Genomic DNA, 13,342 nt, shown 5'->3' with positions numbered 1-13,342 from the left:
GAACATGCTGCAGAGGAATTATACAGAAAAAGCTGGGCATTCAAAATGCCCAGTGAAGAAGACAGACTGGCGTTTAAACGCCAGCCAGAGTGCCTGGCTGGGCGTTTAACGCCCAAAAAGGTAGTGTTTTGGGCGTTAAACGCCAGAATGTGCACCATTCTGGGCGTTTAACGCCAGGATGGCACAAGAGGGAAGATTCTGTTTTCAAATCAAATTTTTTTCAAGATTTCAAAGTTTTTCAAAACCAAATCTTTTTCAAATCATATCTTTTCAATCATATGTTTTCAAAATCAATTTCTTTCTATTTTCAAAAATACTTGCTATCAATTAATGATTTGATTCAACATTTCAAGTATGTTGCCTTTTCTGTTGAGAAAGGTTTAATGTTTAAATCATATCTTTTCTTGATAGCCAAGTCATTAATTTTCAAAATCACATCTTTTTAAAATGTTTTTCAAATCATATCTTCTCAATCACATCTTCTTAAAACCAATCATATCTTCTTAACCACAACTTTTTTCAAAATAACTTTCAATCAAATCTTTTTGATTTCTAATTTCAAAATCTTTTTCAAAAATCACTTTACTTCTTTCCCACTTTTATTTTCGAAAATCAATTAGTGTTTTTCAAAATGTTTTCAAAATCTTTGACTTAATTTTCGAAAATTACTTCTCCTCTTTTCACATCCTTCTTTTTATGGACTAACACTATTCTTTAATGCAAAATTTGAACTCCATCTTCTTTGATAAGTTCGAATTTTCTACTTCTGCCTTCCATTTTTCTTTTCCTCTGACACCTCAAGGAATCTCTATACTGTGACATAGAGGATTCCACATTTTCTTGTTCTCTTCTCTTTCATATGAGCAGGAGCAAGGACAAAAGCATTCTTGTTGAAGCTGATCCTGAACCTGAAAGGACCTTGAAGCGAAAGCTAAGAGAAGCTAAGGCACAACTCTCTGTAGAGGACCTAACAGAAATCTTCAAGGAAGAAGAACACATAGCAGCCGAAAACAACAATAATGCCAACAATGCAAGGAAGGTGCTGGGTGACTTTACTGCACCTACTCCCGACTTCTATGGGAGAAGCATTTCTATCCCTGCCATTGGAGCAAACAACTTTGAGCTTAAGCCTCAATTAGTTTCTCTAATGCAACAGAATTGCAAGTTCCATGGACTTCCATTGGAAGATCCTCATCAGTTCTTAGCTGAATTCTTGCAAATCTGTGACACTGTCAAGACTAATGGGGTTGACCCTGAGGTCTACAGACTTATGCTATTCCCTTTTGCTGTAAGAGACAGAGCTAGCACATGGTTGGACTCACAACCCAAAGAAAGCCTGAACTCTTGGGAAAAGCTAGTCAATGCCTTCTTGGCAAAGTTCTTTCCACCTCAAAAATTGAGTAAGCTTAGAGTGGAAGTCCAAACCTTTAGACAGAAGGAAGGAGAATCCTTCTATGAAGCTTGGGAAAGATACAAACAATTAATCAGAAAGTGTCCCTCTGACATGCTTTCTGAATGGAGCATCATAGGTATTTTCTATGATGGTCTCTCTGAACTATCCAAGATGTCTTTGGATAGCTCTGCTGGAGGATCTCTTCATCTGAAGAAGACGCCTACAGAAGCTCAAGAGCTGATTGAAATGGTTGCAAATAATCAATTCATGTACACTTCTGAAAGGAATCCTGTGAACAATGGGACTAGTCAGAAGAAAGGAGTTCTTGAGATTGACACTCTGAATGCCATACTGGCTCAGAATAAAATATTGACTCAACAAGTCAATATGATTTCTCAAAGTCTGTCTGGAATGCAAAATGCACCAAGCAGTACTAAGGAAGCTTCATATGAAGAAGAAGCTTATGATCCTGAGAACCCTTCAATGGAAGAGGTGAATTACATGGGAGAACCCTATGGAAACACCTATAATCCTTCATGGAGAAATCATCCAAATCTCTCATGGAAGGATCAACAGAGACCTCAACAAGGTTTCAATAACAATAATGGTGGAAGAAACAGGTTTAGCAATAGCAAGCCTTTTCCATCATCTTCTCAGCAACAGACAGAGAGTTCTAAGCAGAATAACTCTGACTTAACAACCATGATCTCTGATCTAATCAAAACCACTCAAAGTTTCATGACTGAAACTAGGTCCTCCATTAGAAATTTGGAGGGACAAGTGGGCCAGCTGAGCAAGAAAATTACTGAACTCCCTCCTAGTACTCTTCCAAGCAATACAGAAGAAAATCCAAAAGGAGAGTGCAAGGCCATCAACATGGCCGAATTTTGGGAGGAAGGAGAGGCAGTGAACGCCACTGAGGAGGACCTCAATGGACGTCCACTGGCCTCCAATGAGTTCCCTCATGACGAACCATGGGAATCTGAGGCTCAAAATGAGACCATAGAGATTCCATTGGACTTACTTCTGCCATTCATGAGCTCTGATGAGTATTCTTCCTCTGAAGAGGATGAGTATGTCACTGAAGGGCAAGTTGCTAAATACCTTGGGGCAATCATGAAGCTAAATGACAAGTTATTTGGAAATGAGACTTGGGAGGATGAACCCCCTTTGCTCACCAAAGAACTGGATGACTTGTCTAGGCAGAAACTGCCTCAAAAGAGACAAGATCCTGGGAAGTTTTCAATACCTTGTACCATAGGCACCATGACCTTCAAGAAGGCCTTGTGTGACTTAGGGTCAAGTGTGAACCTCATGCCTCTCTCTGTAATGGAGAAGCTAGGGATCTTTGAGGTGCAAGCTGCAAAACTCTCACTAGAGATGGCAGACAACTCAAGAAAACAAGCCTATGGACTTGTAGAGGATGTTCTGGTAAAAGTTAAAGACCATTACATCCCTGCTGATTTCATAGTCCTAGAGACTGGGAAGTGCATGGATGAATCCATCATCCTTGGCAGACCCTTCCTAGCCACAGCAAAGGCTGTGATTGATGTTGATAGAGGAGAATTGATCATTCAAGTGAATGAAGAATCCTTTGTGTTTAAGACTCAAGGATATCCCTCTGTCACCATGGAGAGGAAGCATGAAGAGCTTCTCTCAAAACAGAGCCAAGCAGAGCCCCCACAGTCAAACTCTAAGTTTGGTGTTGGGAGGCCACAACCAACTTCTAAGTTTGGTGTTGAACCCCCACATTCAAACTCTAAGTTTGGTGTTGGGAGGTTCCAACATTGCTCTGAGCATTTCTGAGGCTCCATGAGAGCCCACTGTCAAGCTATTGACATTAAAGAAGCGCTTGTTGGGAGGCAACCCAATGTTATATTTTATCTATTCTCTTTTGTTATTTTATGTAGGTTGATGATCATGAGAAGTCACAAAATCAATGAAAAAAGCAAAAACAGAATGAAAAACAGAAAGAATAACAACACACCCTGGAGGAGAGCGTGCTGGCGTTTAAACGCCAGTGAGGCTAGCTGTTGGGCGTTTAACGCCCAGTCTGGCACCATTCTGGGCGTTTAACGCCAGAAATGGGCACCAGCCCGGCGTTTAACGCCAGAATTGGCTAAAAATGCAATTTTGCTTGCCATTTGGTGCAGGGATGACTTTTCCTTGACACCTCAGGATCTGTGGACCCCACAGGATCCCCACCTACCCCACCACTCTCTCTCTCTTCTTCACCAATCACCTCAACACCTCTTCCCCAAAAGCCCTTCACCTATCAAATCCCATCTTTCTCTTCACCACTCACATCCATCCTTCATAAAACCCCACCTACCTCACCATTCAAATTCAAACCACTTTCCCACCCAAACCCACCCATACATGACCGAACCCTACCCTCTCCCCACTCCTATATAAACCCATCTTCACTCCTTCATTTTCACACAACCTAAACACCACTTCTCCCCCTTTTGGCCGAACACAAAGCCATTCCCTTCTTCCTCATTTCTTCTTCTTCTACTCTCTTCTTTCTTCTTTTGCTCGAGGACGAGCAAACCTTTTAAGTTTGGTGTGGTAAAAGCATTGATTTTTGTTTTTCCATAACCATTTATGGCATCCAAGGCCGGAGAAACCTCTAGAAAGAGGAAAGGGAAGGCAAAAGCTTCCACCTCCGAGTCATGGGAGATGGAGAGATTCATCTCAAGGGTGCATCAAGACCACTTCTATGAAGTTGTGGCCTTGAAGAAGGTAATCCCCGAGGTCCCTTTTCACTCAAAAAGAGTGAATATCCGGAGATCCGACATGAGATCCGAAGAAGAGTTGGGAAGTTCTTACCAACCCCATTCAACAAGTCGGAATCTTGATGGTTCAAGAGTTCTATGCCAATGCATGGATCACCAAGAACCATGACCAAAGTATGAACCCGGATCCAAAGAATTGGCTTACTATGGTTCGGGGGAAATACTTGGTTTTTAGTCCGGAAAATGTAAGGTTGGCATTCAACTTGCCCATGATGCAAGGAGATGAACATCCTTACACTAGAAGGGTCAACTTTGATCAAAGCTTGGACCAAGTCCTCACAGACATTTGTGAAGAGGGCGCCCAATGGAAGAGAGATTCAAGAGGAAAGCCGGTTCAATTGAGAAGGCATGACCTCAAACCCGTGGCTAGAGGATGGTTAGAGTTTATCCAACGCTCAATCATTCCTACTAGCAACCGGTTCGAAGTTACTATAGACCGGGCTATCATGATTCATAGCATCATAATTGGAGAAGAAATAGAAGTTCATGAGGTTATAGCTCAAGAACTTTATAAGGTGGCGGACAAGTCCTCTACCTTGGCAAGGTTAGCCTTTCCTCATCTCATTTGTCACCTCTGTTATTCAGTTGGAGTTGACATAAAGGGAGACATCCCCATTGATGAGGACAAGCCCATCACTAAGAAGAGGATGGAGCAAACAAGAGACCCCTCTCATCATCAAATCCCTGAGATTCCTCAAGGGATGCACTTTCCTCCACAAAACTATTGGGAGCAACTAAACACCTCCCTAGGAGAATTGAGTTCCAACATGGGACAAACTAAGGGTGGAGCACCAAGAACACTCTGTCCTCCTCCATGAAATTAGAGAAGATCAAAGAATCATGAGAGAGGAGCAACAAAGACAAGGAAGAGACATTGAGGAGCTCAAGCACTCCATAAGATCTTCAAGAGGAAGAACAAGCCGCCATCACTAAGGTGGACCCGTTCTTTAATTTCCTTGTTCTTTATTTTTCTGTTTTTTTCGAATTTTAGAGCTTATGTTTATCCATGTTTGTGTCTTGTGATCATTAGTGTCTTAGTGTCTATGCCTTAAAGTTATGAATGTCCTATGAATCCATCACCTTTCTTGAATAAAAAACGTGCTTAATTGAAAAAGATAAGAATTGCATGAATTTTGAATTTTATAACAGTTTAATTATTTTGATGTGGTGGCAATATTTTTGTTTTCTGAATGTATGCTTAAACAGTGCATATGTCTTTTGAATTTGTGGTTCATGAATGTTGGCTCTTGAAAGAATGATGAAAAAGGAGACATGTTACTGAGGATCTGAAAAATCATTAAAATGATTCTTGAAGCAAGAAAAAAAGCAGTGAATACAAAAAAAAAATTTCAAAAAAAAACAAAAAAAAAGAGAGAAAAAAAGAAAAAGAAAAAGAGAAATAAAGTTGTGATCCAAGGCAATAAGAGTGTGCTTAAGAACCCTGGACACCTCTAATTGGGGACTCTAGCAAAGCTAAGTCACAATCTGAAAAGGTTCACCCAATTATGTGTCTGTGGCATGTATGTATCCGGTGGTAATACTGGAAGACAGAGTGCTTTGGGCCACGGCCAAGACTCAATAAGTAGCTGTATTCAAGAATCATCATACTTAACTAGGAGAATCAATAACACTATCTGGATTCTGAGTTCCTAAAGAAGCCAATCATTCTGAATTTCAAAGGATAGAGTGAGATGCCAAAACTGTTCAGAGGCAAAAAGCTAAAAGTCCCGCTCATCTAATTAATACTGATCTTCATAGATGTTTTTGGAATTCATTGCATATTCTCTTCTTTTTATCTTATTTGATTTTCAGTTGCTTGAGGACAAGCAACAATTTAAGTTTGGTGTTGTGATGAGCGGATAATTTATACGCTTTTTGGCATTGTTTTTAGTTAGTTTTTAGTATATTTTTATTAGTTTTTAGTTAAAATTCACTTTTCTGGACTTTACTATGAGTTTGTGTGTTTTTCTGTGATTTCAGGTATTTTCTGGCTGAAATTGAGGGACCTGAGCAAAAATCTGATTCAGAGACTAAAAAGGACTGCAGATGCTATTGGATTCTAACCGCCCTGCACTCGAAGTGGATTTTCTGGAGCTACAGAAGCCCAATTGGCGTGATCTCAACGGCGTTGGAAAGTAGACATCCTGGGCTTTCCAGCAATATATGATAGTCCATACTTTGCCCAAGATTTGATGGCCCAAACCGGCGTTCAAAGTCACCCTCAGGAATTCCAGCGTTAAACGCCGGAACTGGCACCAAAATGGGAGTTAAACGCCCAAACTGGCATAAAAGCTGGCGTTTAACTCCAAGAAGAGTCTCTACACGAAAATGCTTCAATGCTCAGCCCAAGCACACACCAAGTGGGCCCGGAAGTGGATTTTTATGTCATTTACTCATCTCTGTACACCCTAGGCTACTAGTTCTCTATATATAGGACCTTTTACTATTGTATTTTCATCTTTGGATTATTTTAGATCCTTTGATCATCTTTGGATCTTTGGACATCTAGTTCTTAGATCATTGGGAGGCTGGCCATTCGGCCATGCCTAGACCTTATTCTTATGTATTTTCAACGGTGGAGTTTCTACACACCATAGATTAAGGTGTGGAGCTCTGCTGTACCTCGAGTATTAATGCAATTACTATTGTTCTTCTATTCAATTCCGCTTGTTCTTGTTCTAAGATATCACTTGTTCTTCAACTTGATGAATGTGATGATCCGTGACACTCATCATCATTCTCACCTATGAACGTGTGACTGACAACCACCTCCGTTCTACCTTCGATTGGGTGAATATCTCTTGGATTCCTGATACACAATGCATGGTTGATCGCCTGACAACCGAGTACTCGCCTGACAAACGAGCCAGCCATTCCGTGAGATCAGAGTCTTCGTGGTATAGGCTAGAACTGATGGCGGCATTCAAGAGAATCCGGAAGGTCTAACCTTGTCTGTGGTATTCTGAGTAAGATTCAATGACTGAATGACTGTGACGTGCTTCAAACTCCTGAGGGCGGGGCGTTAGTGACAGACGCAAAAGAATCACTGGATTCTATTCCGGCCTGATCGAGAACCGACAGATGGATAGCTGTGCCGTGACAGGGTGCGTTGAACATTTCCACTGAGAGGATGGGAGGTAGCCACTGACAACGGTGAAACCCTTGCTTAAGCTTGCCATGGAAAGGAGTAAGAAAGATTGGATGAAGACAGTAAGAAAGCAGAGAGACGGAAGGGACCAGCATCTCCATACGCTTATCTGAAATTCCCACCAATGAATTGCATAAGTATCTCTATCTTTATCTTTATGTTTTATTCGTATATCACCATACCCATTTGAGTTTGCCTGACTGAGATTTACAAGGTGACCATAGCTTGCTTCATACCAACAATCTCTGTGGGATCGACCCTTACTCGCGTAAGGTTTATTACTTGGACGACCCAGTACACTTGCTGGTTAGTTGTGCGAAGTTGTGTTTATGCCATGGTATTGAACACCAAGTTTTTGGTTTCATCACCGGGGATTATTTGAGTTGTGAAAAGTATTGATCACATTTTCGCATACCAGTAAGTGACCTTCACTTTACTAAGTCTTCTCCTGTTATGAATGAAGTCACTAACAATGACAGGCTAGAATTGGAACCAGAACCTTTCACGCTTCCGCCGCAAAGAAACAGAGGGGTACCCCCTGTCCGATACTCTCCAGAACATGTTCCTCGAAATTTAAAGTATCCCATAAAAACAACCAGAGAAGGAGTGGTAGACATTGCAAGAGCTTTCCTTACCTCCCTTCTAGCTGAAGACATTCCTAGAACAATTCAGGAAGCCAATAAGAAGGGTGAATGGCGAAAAGCTATGAAAATAGAGATGGAGGCTCTTGTAAAAAATGGAACTTGGGAGAGGTGCATCCTACCAGCGGGAAAGAAACCAGTCGGGTGTCGATGGGTCTTCACCATTAAACACAAAGCAGATGGCACCATTGAGCAATATAAGGCAAGGTTGGTGGCAAAAGGCTATACACAGACATATGGCATTGACTACTCAGAAACTTTCTCACCAGTTGCAAAGATTGACACCATCAGAGTACTATTTTCAATAGCAGCAAATGAAAACTGGCCACTCCATCAGTTTGATGTAAAAAATGATTTTTTACATGGGGATCTGAAAGAAGAAGTATACATGGAAGCTCCCCGAGGGTTCTTTGAAGATTTCCAAAGAAATGAAGTTTGCAGATTGAAGAAAGCACTTTATGGGCTTAAGCAGTCTCCACGTGCTTGGTTCGGAAGGTTTACAGTGGCCATGAAAAGGTATGGGTACAAACAAAGCAACTCTGGCCATACTTTATTCTTGAAAAGAAAAGGAGATATGATCACGTGCCTAATAATATATGTGGATGACATGATCATAACCGGAAGTGATTTGAAAGAAATTGCAAAACTGAGGAATAACTTGTTCAGAGAATTTGATATGAAGGATTTAGGAGGACTAAAGTACTTCTTGGGAATAGAGGTTCTTCGCTCCAACAAAGGGATCTTTATTTCTCAGAGAAAGTACATCATGGATTTACTTGCAAAAACAGAGATGGTCGATTGTAAGCCAGCAGATACTTCTATGCAAGTTAACCACGGTTTAAAGTTTGAGGAAGGGGCTAATCTAGCAGATAAAGAAAGGTACCAACGGTTAGTTGGGAAATTGATTTATCTATCACACACTCGACCACACATAGCATATGCAGTGGGGGTGATAAGTCAGTTTATGCACCAACCTCAAGAGGATCATATGGAAGCTGCCATGAGAATTGTTCGATACTTGAAGGGGACACCAGAAAATGGGGTCATGTTCCAAAAGAATGGGCACTTAAACATTGAGGCTTATACTGATGCTGATTGGGCTGGTAATCCAAATGACAGGAGATCTACATCGGGCTATTTTTCTCTTGTGGGAGGTAACCTGGTGACATGGAGGAGTAAGAAGTAGAAAGTGGTTGCTCTTTCCAGTGCTGAAGCTGAATTTCGGGGAATTGCCAAAGGTATAACTAAAGTTTTATGGATCAAAAAACTGATGACCGAGATTGGTTTTCCACCACAACTACCAAGTCAATTAAAGTGTGATAATAAGGTAGCAATCAGTATCTCAGAGAATCCTGTGCAACATGACAGAACTAAGCACGTTGAAGTTGATAGACACTTCATTAAGGAGAAGATTGAGGATGGCAATGTTGAGCTTCCGTTTGTTAGGTCAGAAGACCAGTTGGCAGACATCCTCACCAAAGCCGTTGCAGGCAGAGCATTTACCCGTGTCCTTAGCAAGCTAAGCATTGGTGATCTCACTGTTCACTTTGAAGAGGAGTGTTAGAATATTTGTTAGAATATTATAATTAGAGTAACAAATCACAGGATATCAGAGATAATCAAAGAAAATTAATTATATTTATTTAGAATATTTTCTGTATTTAGTTACCTAGAATTCTATATTAAGAGAGTGATTGACATAATGAAACAAATATATTAAAAACCTTTTCCTGCTTCTCTCTCTGTTACCTTTGCTTGTGTCTAACTTTTCCTAACCCTCAATACCATCTCAAGAAAATGATAAATATTAAATTAAATAAAATAAATTTAAATTATTATCTCTCTAAGCAAAACCACATGAGATATATCAGTATATCACATAGAGCTAGACTGCTAGCATTTTTTATATTAAAGCTGATAAGTTCATGTTCTGTATATATTTATCATGCTGTATATATGATGGGAAAGTTATCCCATGTTCCGGTTCAAAAGTGGGGAACATGAAATTCAGGGTACGATCAAGTAGTCCTTTTGAATTTTGTTTATTAGTGAAAAGCAAAAAGTCGAAAATAACCTTGAAAATGAATATGGAATGACAATAATGACCAGCTGTAAATGTACAAAAGGTCTGTGGCTTCTTAAAGGGTACTCGTAGAACAGCTTTGGGGGCTTGGGCCCTAACCCTTTTTATGCCCAGTAACAAAAAGTTTTTTGAATACTTGTGTAGCACTAAAGTTAGAGATGGTGAAATAGAGTGAGAGGGGGGTCATGCTGGACCAGAGGTGGGTTGTTGATGCGTGAGGGACTCCATACGGTGCGTGTTAGCGGGCAGCGGTGTGCAGGCCAAAGTTTGAGAAATTGGAACAACGAGGAAGATGTGTTGAAGAAGGAATGGCAGATCTGAGGGAAGTTGACATTAGGTTGCTGGTTAAAGTGGAGGTAATTAATCTGTTGCCTAGAGTCTGCTCACCAAGTTTGAGAATTTATGTTGTATATGTCGGGACTTGCTGGGCAAATGTATGGGGGGATGGGCGCACGAGTGTGAGTAGTGTGAATGGTCTGGGTTTGGTGTTTTGGTTGGTGGGTTTATCTTTGGAAGCATGAAGTCTTTGTTTAAGAATAAAGATGAGGTTGATTGTTTGACAATGTAATTTTGTCATAATGATAATGGCAGCATGTGATGTTTCTTAGTAACTGTGTTGCGTAGCCTTAGGTGGCGGTAGTTGGGGATAGTTTTGTTTATGGATTATTGGGTTGGGATGGATGTTGCTTATGTAAGGTTCTTTGTAGTGTGAGTGTGGAAGAGAGTGTTTGTTAGTTTATGTTTCGCACGTTTAAGTTGGGAGTGTTGGCAGTGGTATTAGTTACGTGGTATGTGGTTGTTCTTCTTTGCGGTTGGAAACTAACAATATGCTTTCTTGGTTTGCTGTAGTTTTAGTGAAGGGTTTTACGAGTAATAGATTTCTTGGGGAAGTTGTATTAGCAGAGGCAGAGCGTTTTATGCTGCAATGTTTTCTTGTAGCAGAACGATCCCTGGACTGGATGCTTCTAGGGAAGAGAATTTTGATGGATTCGGCGATACCGGAGATATCGATGCAACGGTAAGAATGGGATTGGTTTATATTTTGCTGGATTTTTCTTGAGTTGTAATTTAACACTGTGAGCGGTAACCTTAACCGATGAGCCTTTATCTGTGCAGGAATCACTACTGGACATTGGGACGGAAACAGAGGAAGAAGAGTTGGGGGAAGAATCACCTAATGAAGAGGACGGTGAACAGAACGGCAGTGCTGAACATGTAGTGTTTGGTCGTGCACAGATATTGGAGATGGAGTTCGCAAACCCGGATGAGGCGTGTCATTTTTATGAGCAATATAGTCGAGCAAAGGGTTTTGCGATGCGTCAAGGAAAGAAACTAAAGAATAGGAAGGGTGAAATCGTGCGATACACGTATTTGTGCAACAGAGAAGGATTCAGAGATAGAAAATGGCTTGAGATGCAGGATCGAAAGAGGGAGCACAAGGTTGTTACTCGATGTGGATGTCAGGCAGAGATGAGGATAAAGCAAAAAGCCGAGAGCAACAATTGGTATGTGTCTCGTTTTGTTGATGAGCATAACCACGACCTTCTCCCGGCAAAGTTTGTGTCATACCTGCCAGCATATAGGAAAATATCCGATGTTGATAGAGCCCACATGGAGAGTTTGAGGCAGGTTGGAATTTCAATTCCCAAAATTTACGAGTCTATTGCCGCCCAGGCTGGGGGTTTTAACCTAGTTCCGTTCACAAAGAGAGATATGTATAATGTCGTTAGGCGGCAACGAGCAATGCAAAGCGGCGATGTGAATGCCGCGTTACAGTATTTCAATGTTTGTGCAAGGAGAGATGATAATATGTATTGGCGGTACCAGGTTGGGGCTGAGCAAAATATGTGTGATCTGTTTTGGAGCGACGGGCGTAGTCAGGATGATTATAAGTTATTTGGTGATGTTTTGGCATTTGATGCGACTTACGGGCGAAACAAGTACAATTTGCCAATGATAGTGTTCTCCGGGGTGAACCACCATAACCAGACATGTGTCTTTGGCGCAGCCATGGTGTCTTCCGAAACACAAGCATCGTATGTGTGGGTGTTGAGCAAGTTTTTAGAGTGCATGGGGGGAAAGCACCGAAGGCAGTCATCACTGATGGGGACAAGTCAATGCGGTTTGCCATTCAGGAAGTGTTTCCAGAAGCTCATCACAGGCTCTGTGCGTGGCACCTACTAAAAAATGCAACTGTGAATGTGTGCAAGCCTCGATTCACAACTCTGCTTAGAAATTGCATGCTTGCCGACGTGGAGGTGGAGGAGTTTGAAAGGCAATGGGAGGCAATGATGGATGAGTGTCTTGTTAGGGAAGTAGAGTGGGTAAATGATTTATACACGAAGAAGATGGCATGGGCTACCGCTTACATACGCGGTTGCTTTTATGCTGGCTTGAGGACGACATCACGATGTGAGTCACTGCATGCAAAGATGGGGAGGTTTGTGGAGAGGCGATATGGAATATTGGATTTCGTGACGAACTTCCAACGGTGTGTTGAATTCTTGAGAGATAATGAGGAAGAGCTTGACTTTAGGTCGTTGTACGGGAGCCCGGTTCTTCAAACTCAGTTTCCGGAGCTAGAGAAGTCTGGTGCAGTGAACTACACGAGGGAAATATTCTTGCGTTTTAGAGAGGCCCTAAAAAGTAGTGTTCGGGTTACTATCGTGGAGTGCAAGAAATTGGAGGATCGGACAGTTTATGTGACACAAAAGTATCGCAGGCCGCAATCCAGGTGGACTGTTGCCCACCACTTTGGGACGGATTCCTTTTTTTGTAGTTGTATGAGGATGGAGTCGTTCGAACTACCTTGCGTGAACATACTTGCAGTGTTGGTCCAGTTAGACATAGGTTATCTTCCAAAAAGCCTGGTGTTGCAACGCTGGTCGAAGACGGCCAAAGTTGAAATCGAGGGCCCTTCCATCATGAATGAACCGGGTGAAGCGAATGAGGTATATAGGAGCCGCATGGGTGCTTTCCTGCAGCATTGTAAGCGGTTGGCAAGAGTTGCGTGTATGCGAGAGAGTGATTTCAAGAGCTGCTTGGATAGGATAGTTGAGGAAACTTATGTGTTAGAGATGAAGAATGGTGTTGGGACCGCTGCCCAAGGGACTGCCGCCGGTGGCCAAGATGGAGTGCGTGATCCTGTTGCAGTTCGGACTAAGGGAACAGGGCGTGCGCAAGAGCCTTTTGGTTGTAGGGGCATAAAGAGGCGTAAGTGCAGCAACTGTGGAGTAGTGGGCCATCGTCGAACCCGTTGCCCGAGTGGTCCATGTAGCC

General features: G+C 41.8%; 1 protein-coding gene and 1 non-coding gene across 2 annotated transcripts; one reads left to right on the top strand and one right to left on the bottom strand.

Annotated features, from left to right (window-relative positions):
- Positions 1-1,402: 1,402 nt before the first annotated feature.
- On the bottom strand, positions 1,403-1,510 carry LOC112712003 (small nucleolar RNA R71). Its single transcript, XR_003157652.1, has one exon. It is a non-coding gene; the product is annotated as a small nucleolar RNA R71 (small nucleolar RNA).
- Positions 1,511-10,988: 9,478 nt separating this feature from the next.
- Positions 10,989-12,247, top strand: LOC112704088 (protein FAR1-RELATED SEQUENCE 5-like). Its single transcript, XM_025755666.1, has 2 exons — positions 10,989-11,081; positions 11,180-12,247. The coding sequence occupies exons 1-2, from the start codon at positions 10,989-10,991 to the stop codon at positions 12,245-12,247; spliced, it is 1,161 nt and encodes a 386-aa protein (XP_025611451.1).
- Positions 12,248-13,342: the final 1,095 nt, after the last annotated feature.

Source organism: Arachis hypogaea, chromosome 1 (assembly GCF_003086295.3).
Source record: "Arachis hypogaea cultivar Tifrunner chromosome 1, arahy.Tifrunner.gnm2.J5K5, whole genome shotgun sequence".
Lineage (NCBI taxonomy): Eukaryota > Viridiplantae > Streptophyta > Magnoliopsida > Fabales > Fabaceae > Arachis > Arachis hypogaea.
Note: the sequence above shows the minus strand (reverse complement) of the source record. Positions and strands in the feature narration are given on the sequence as shown.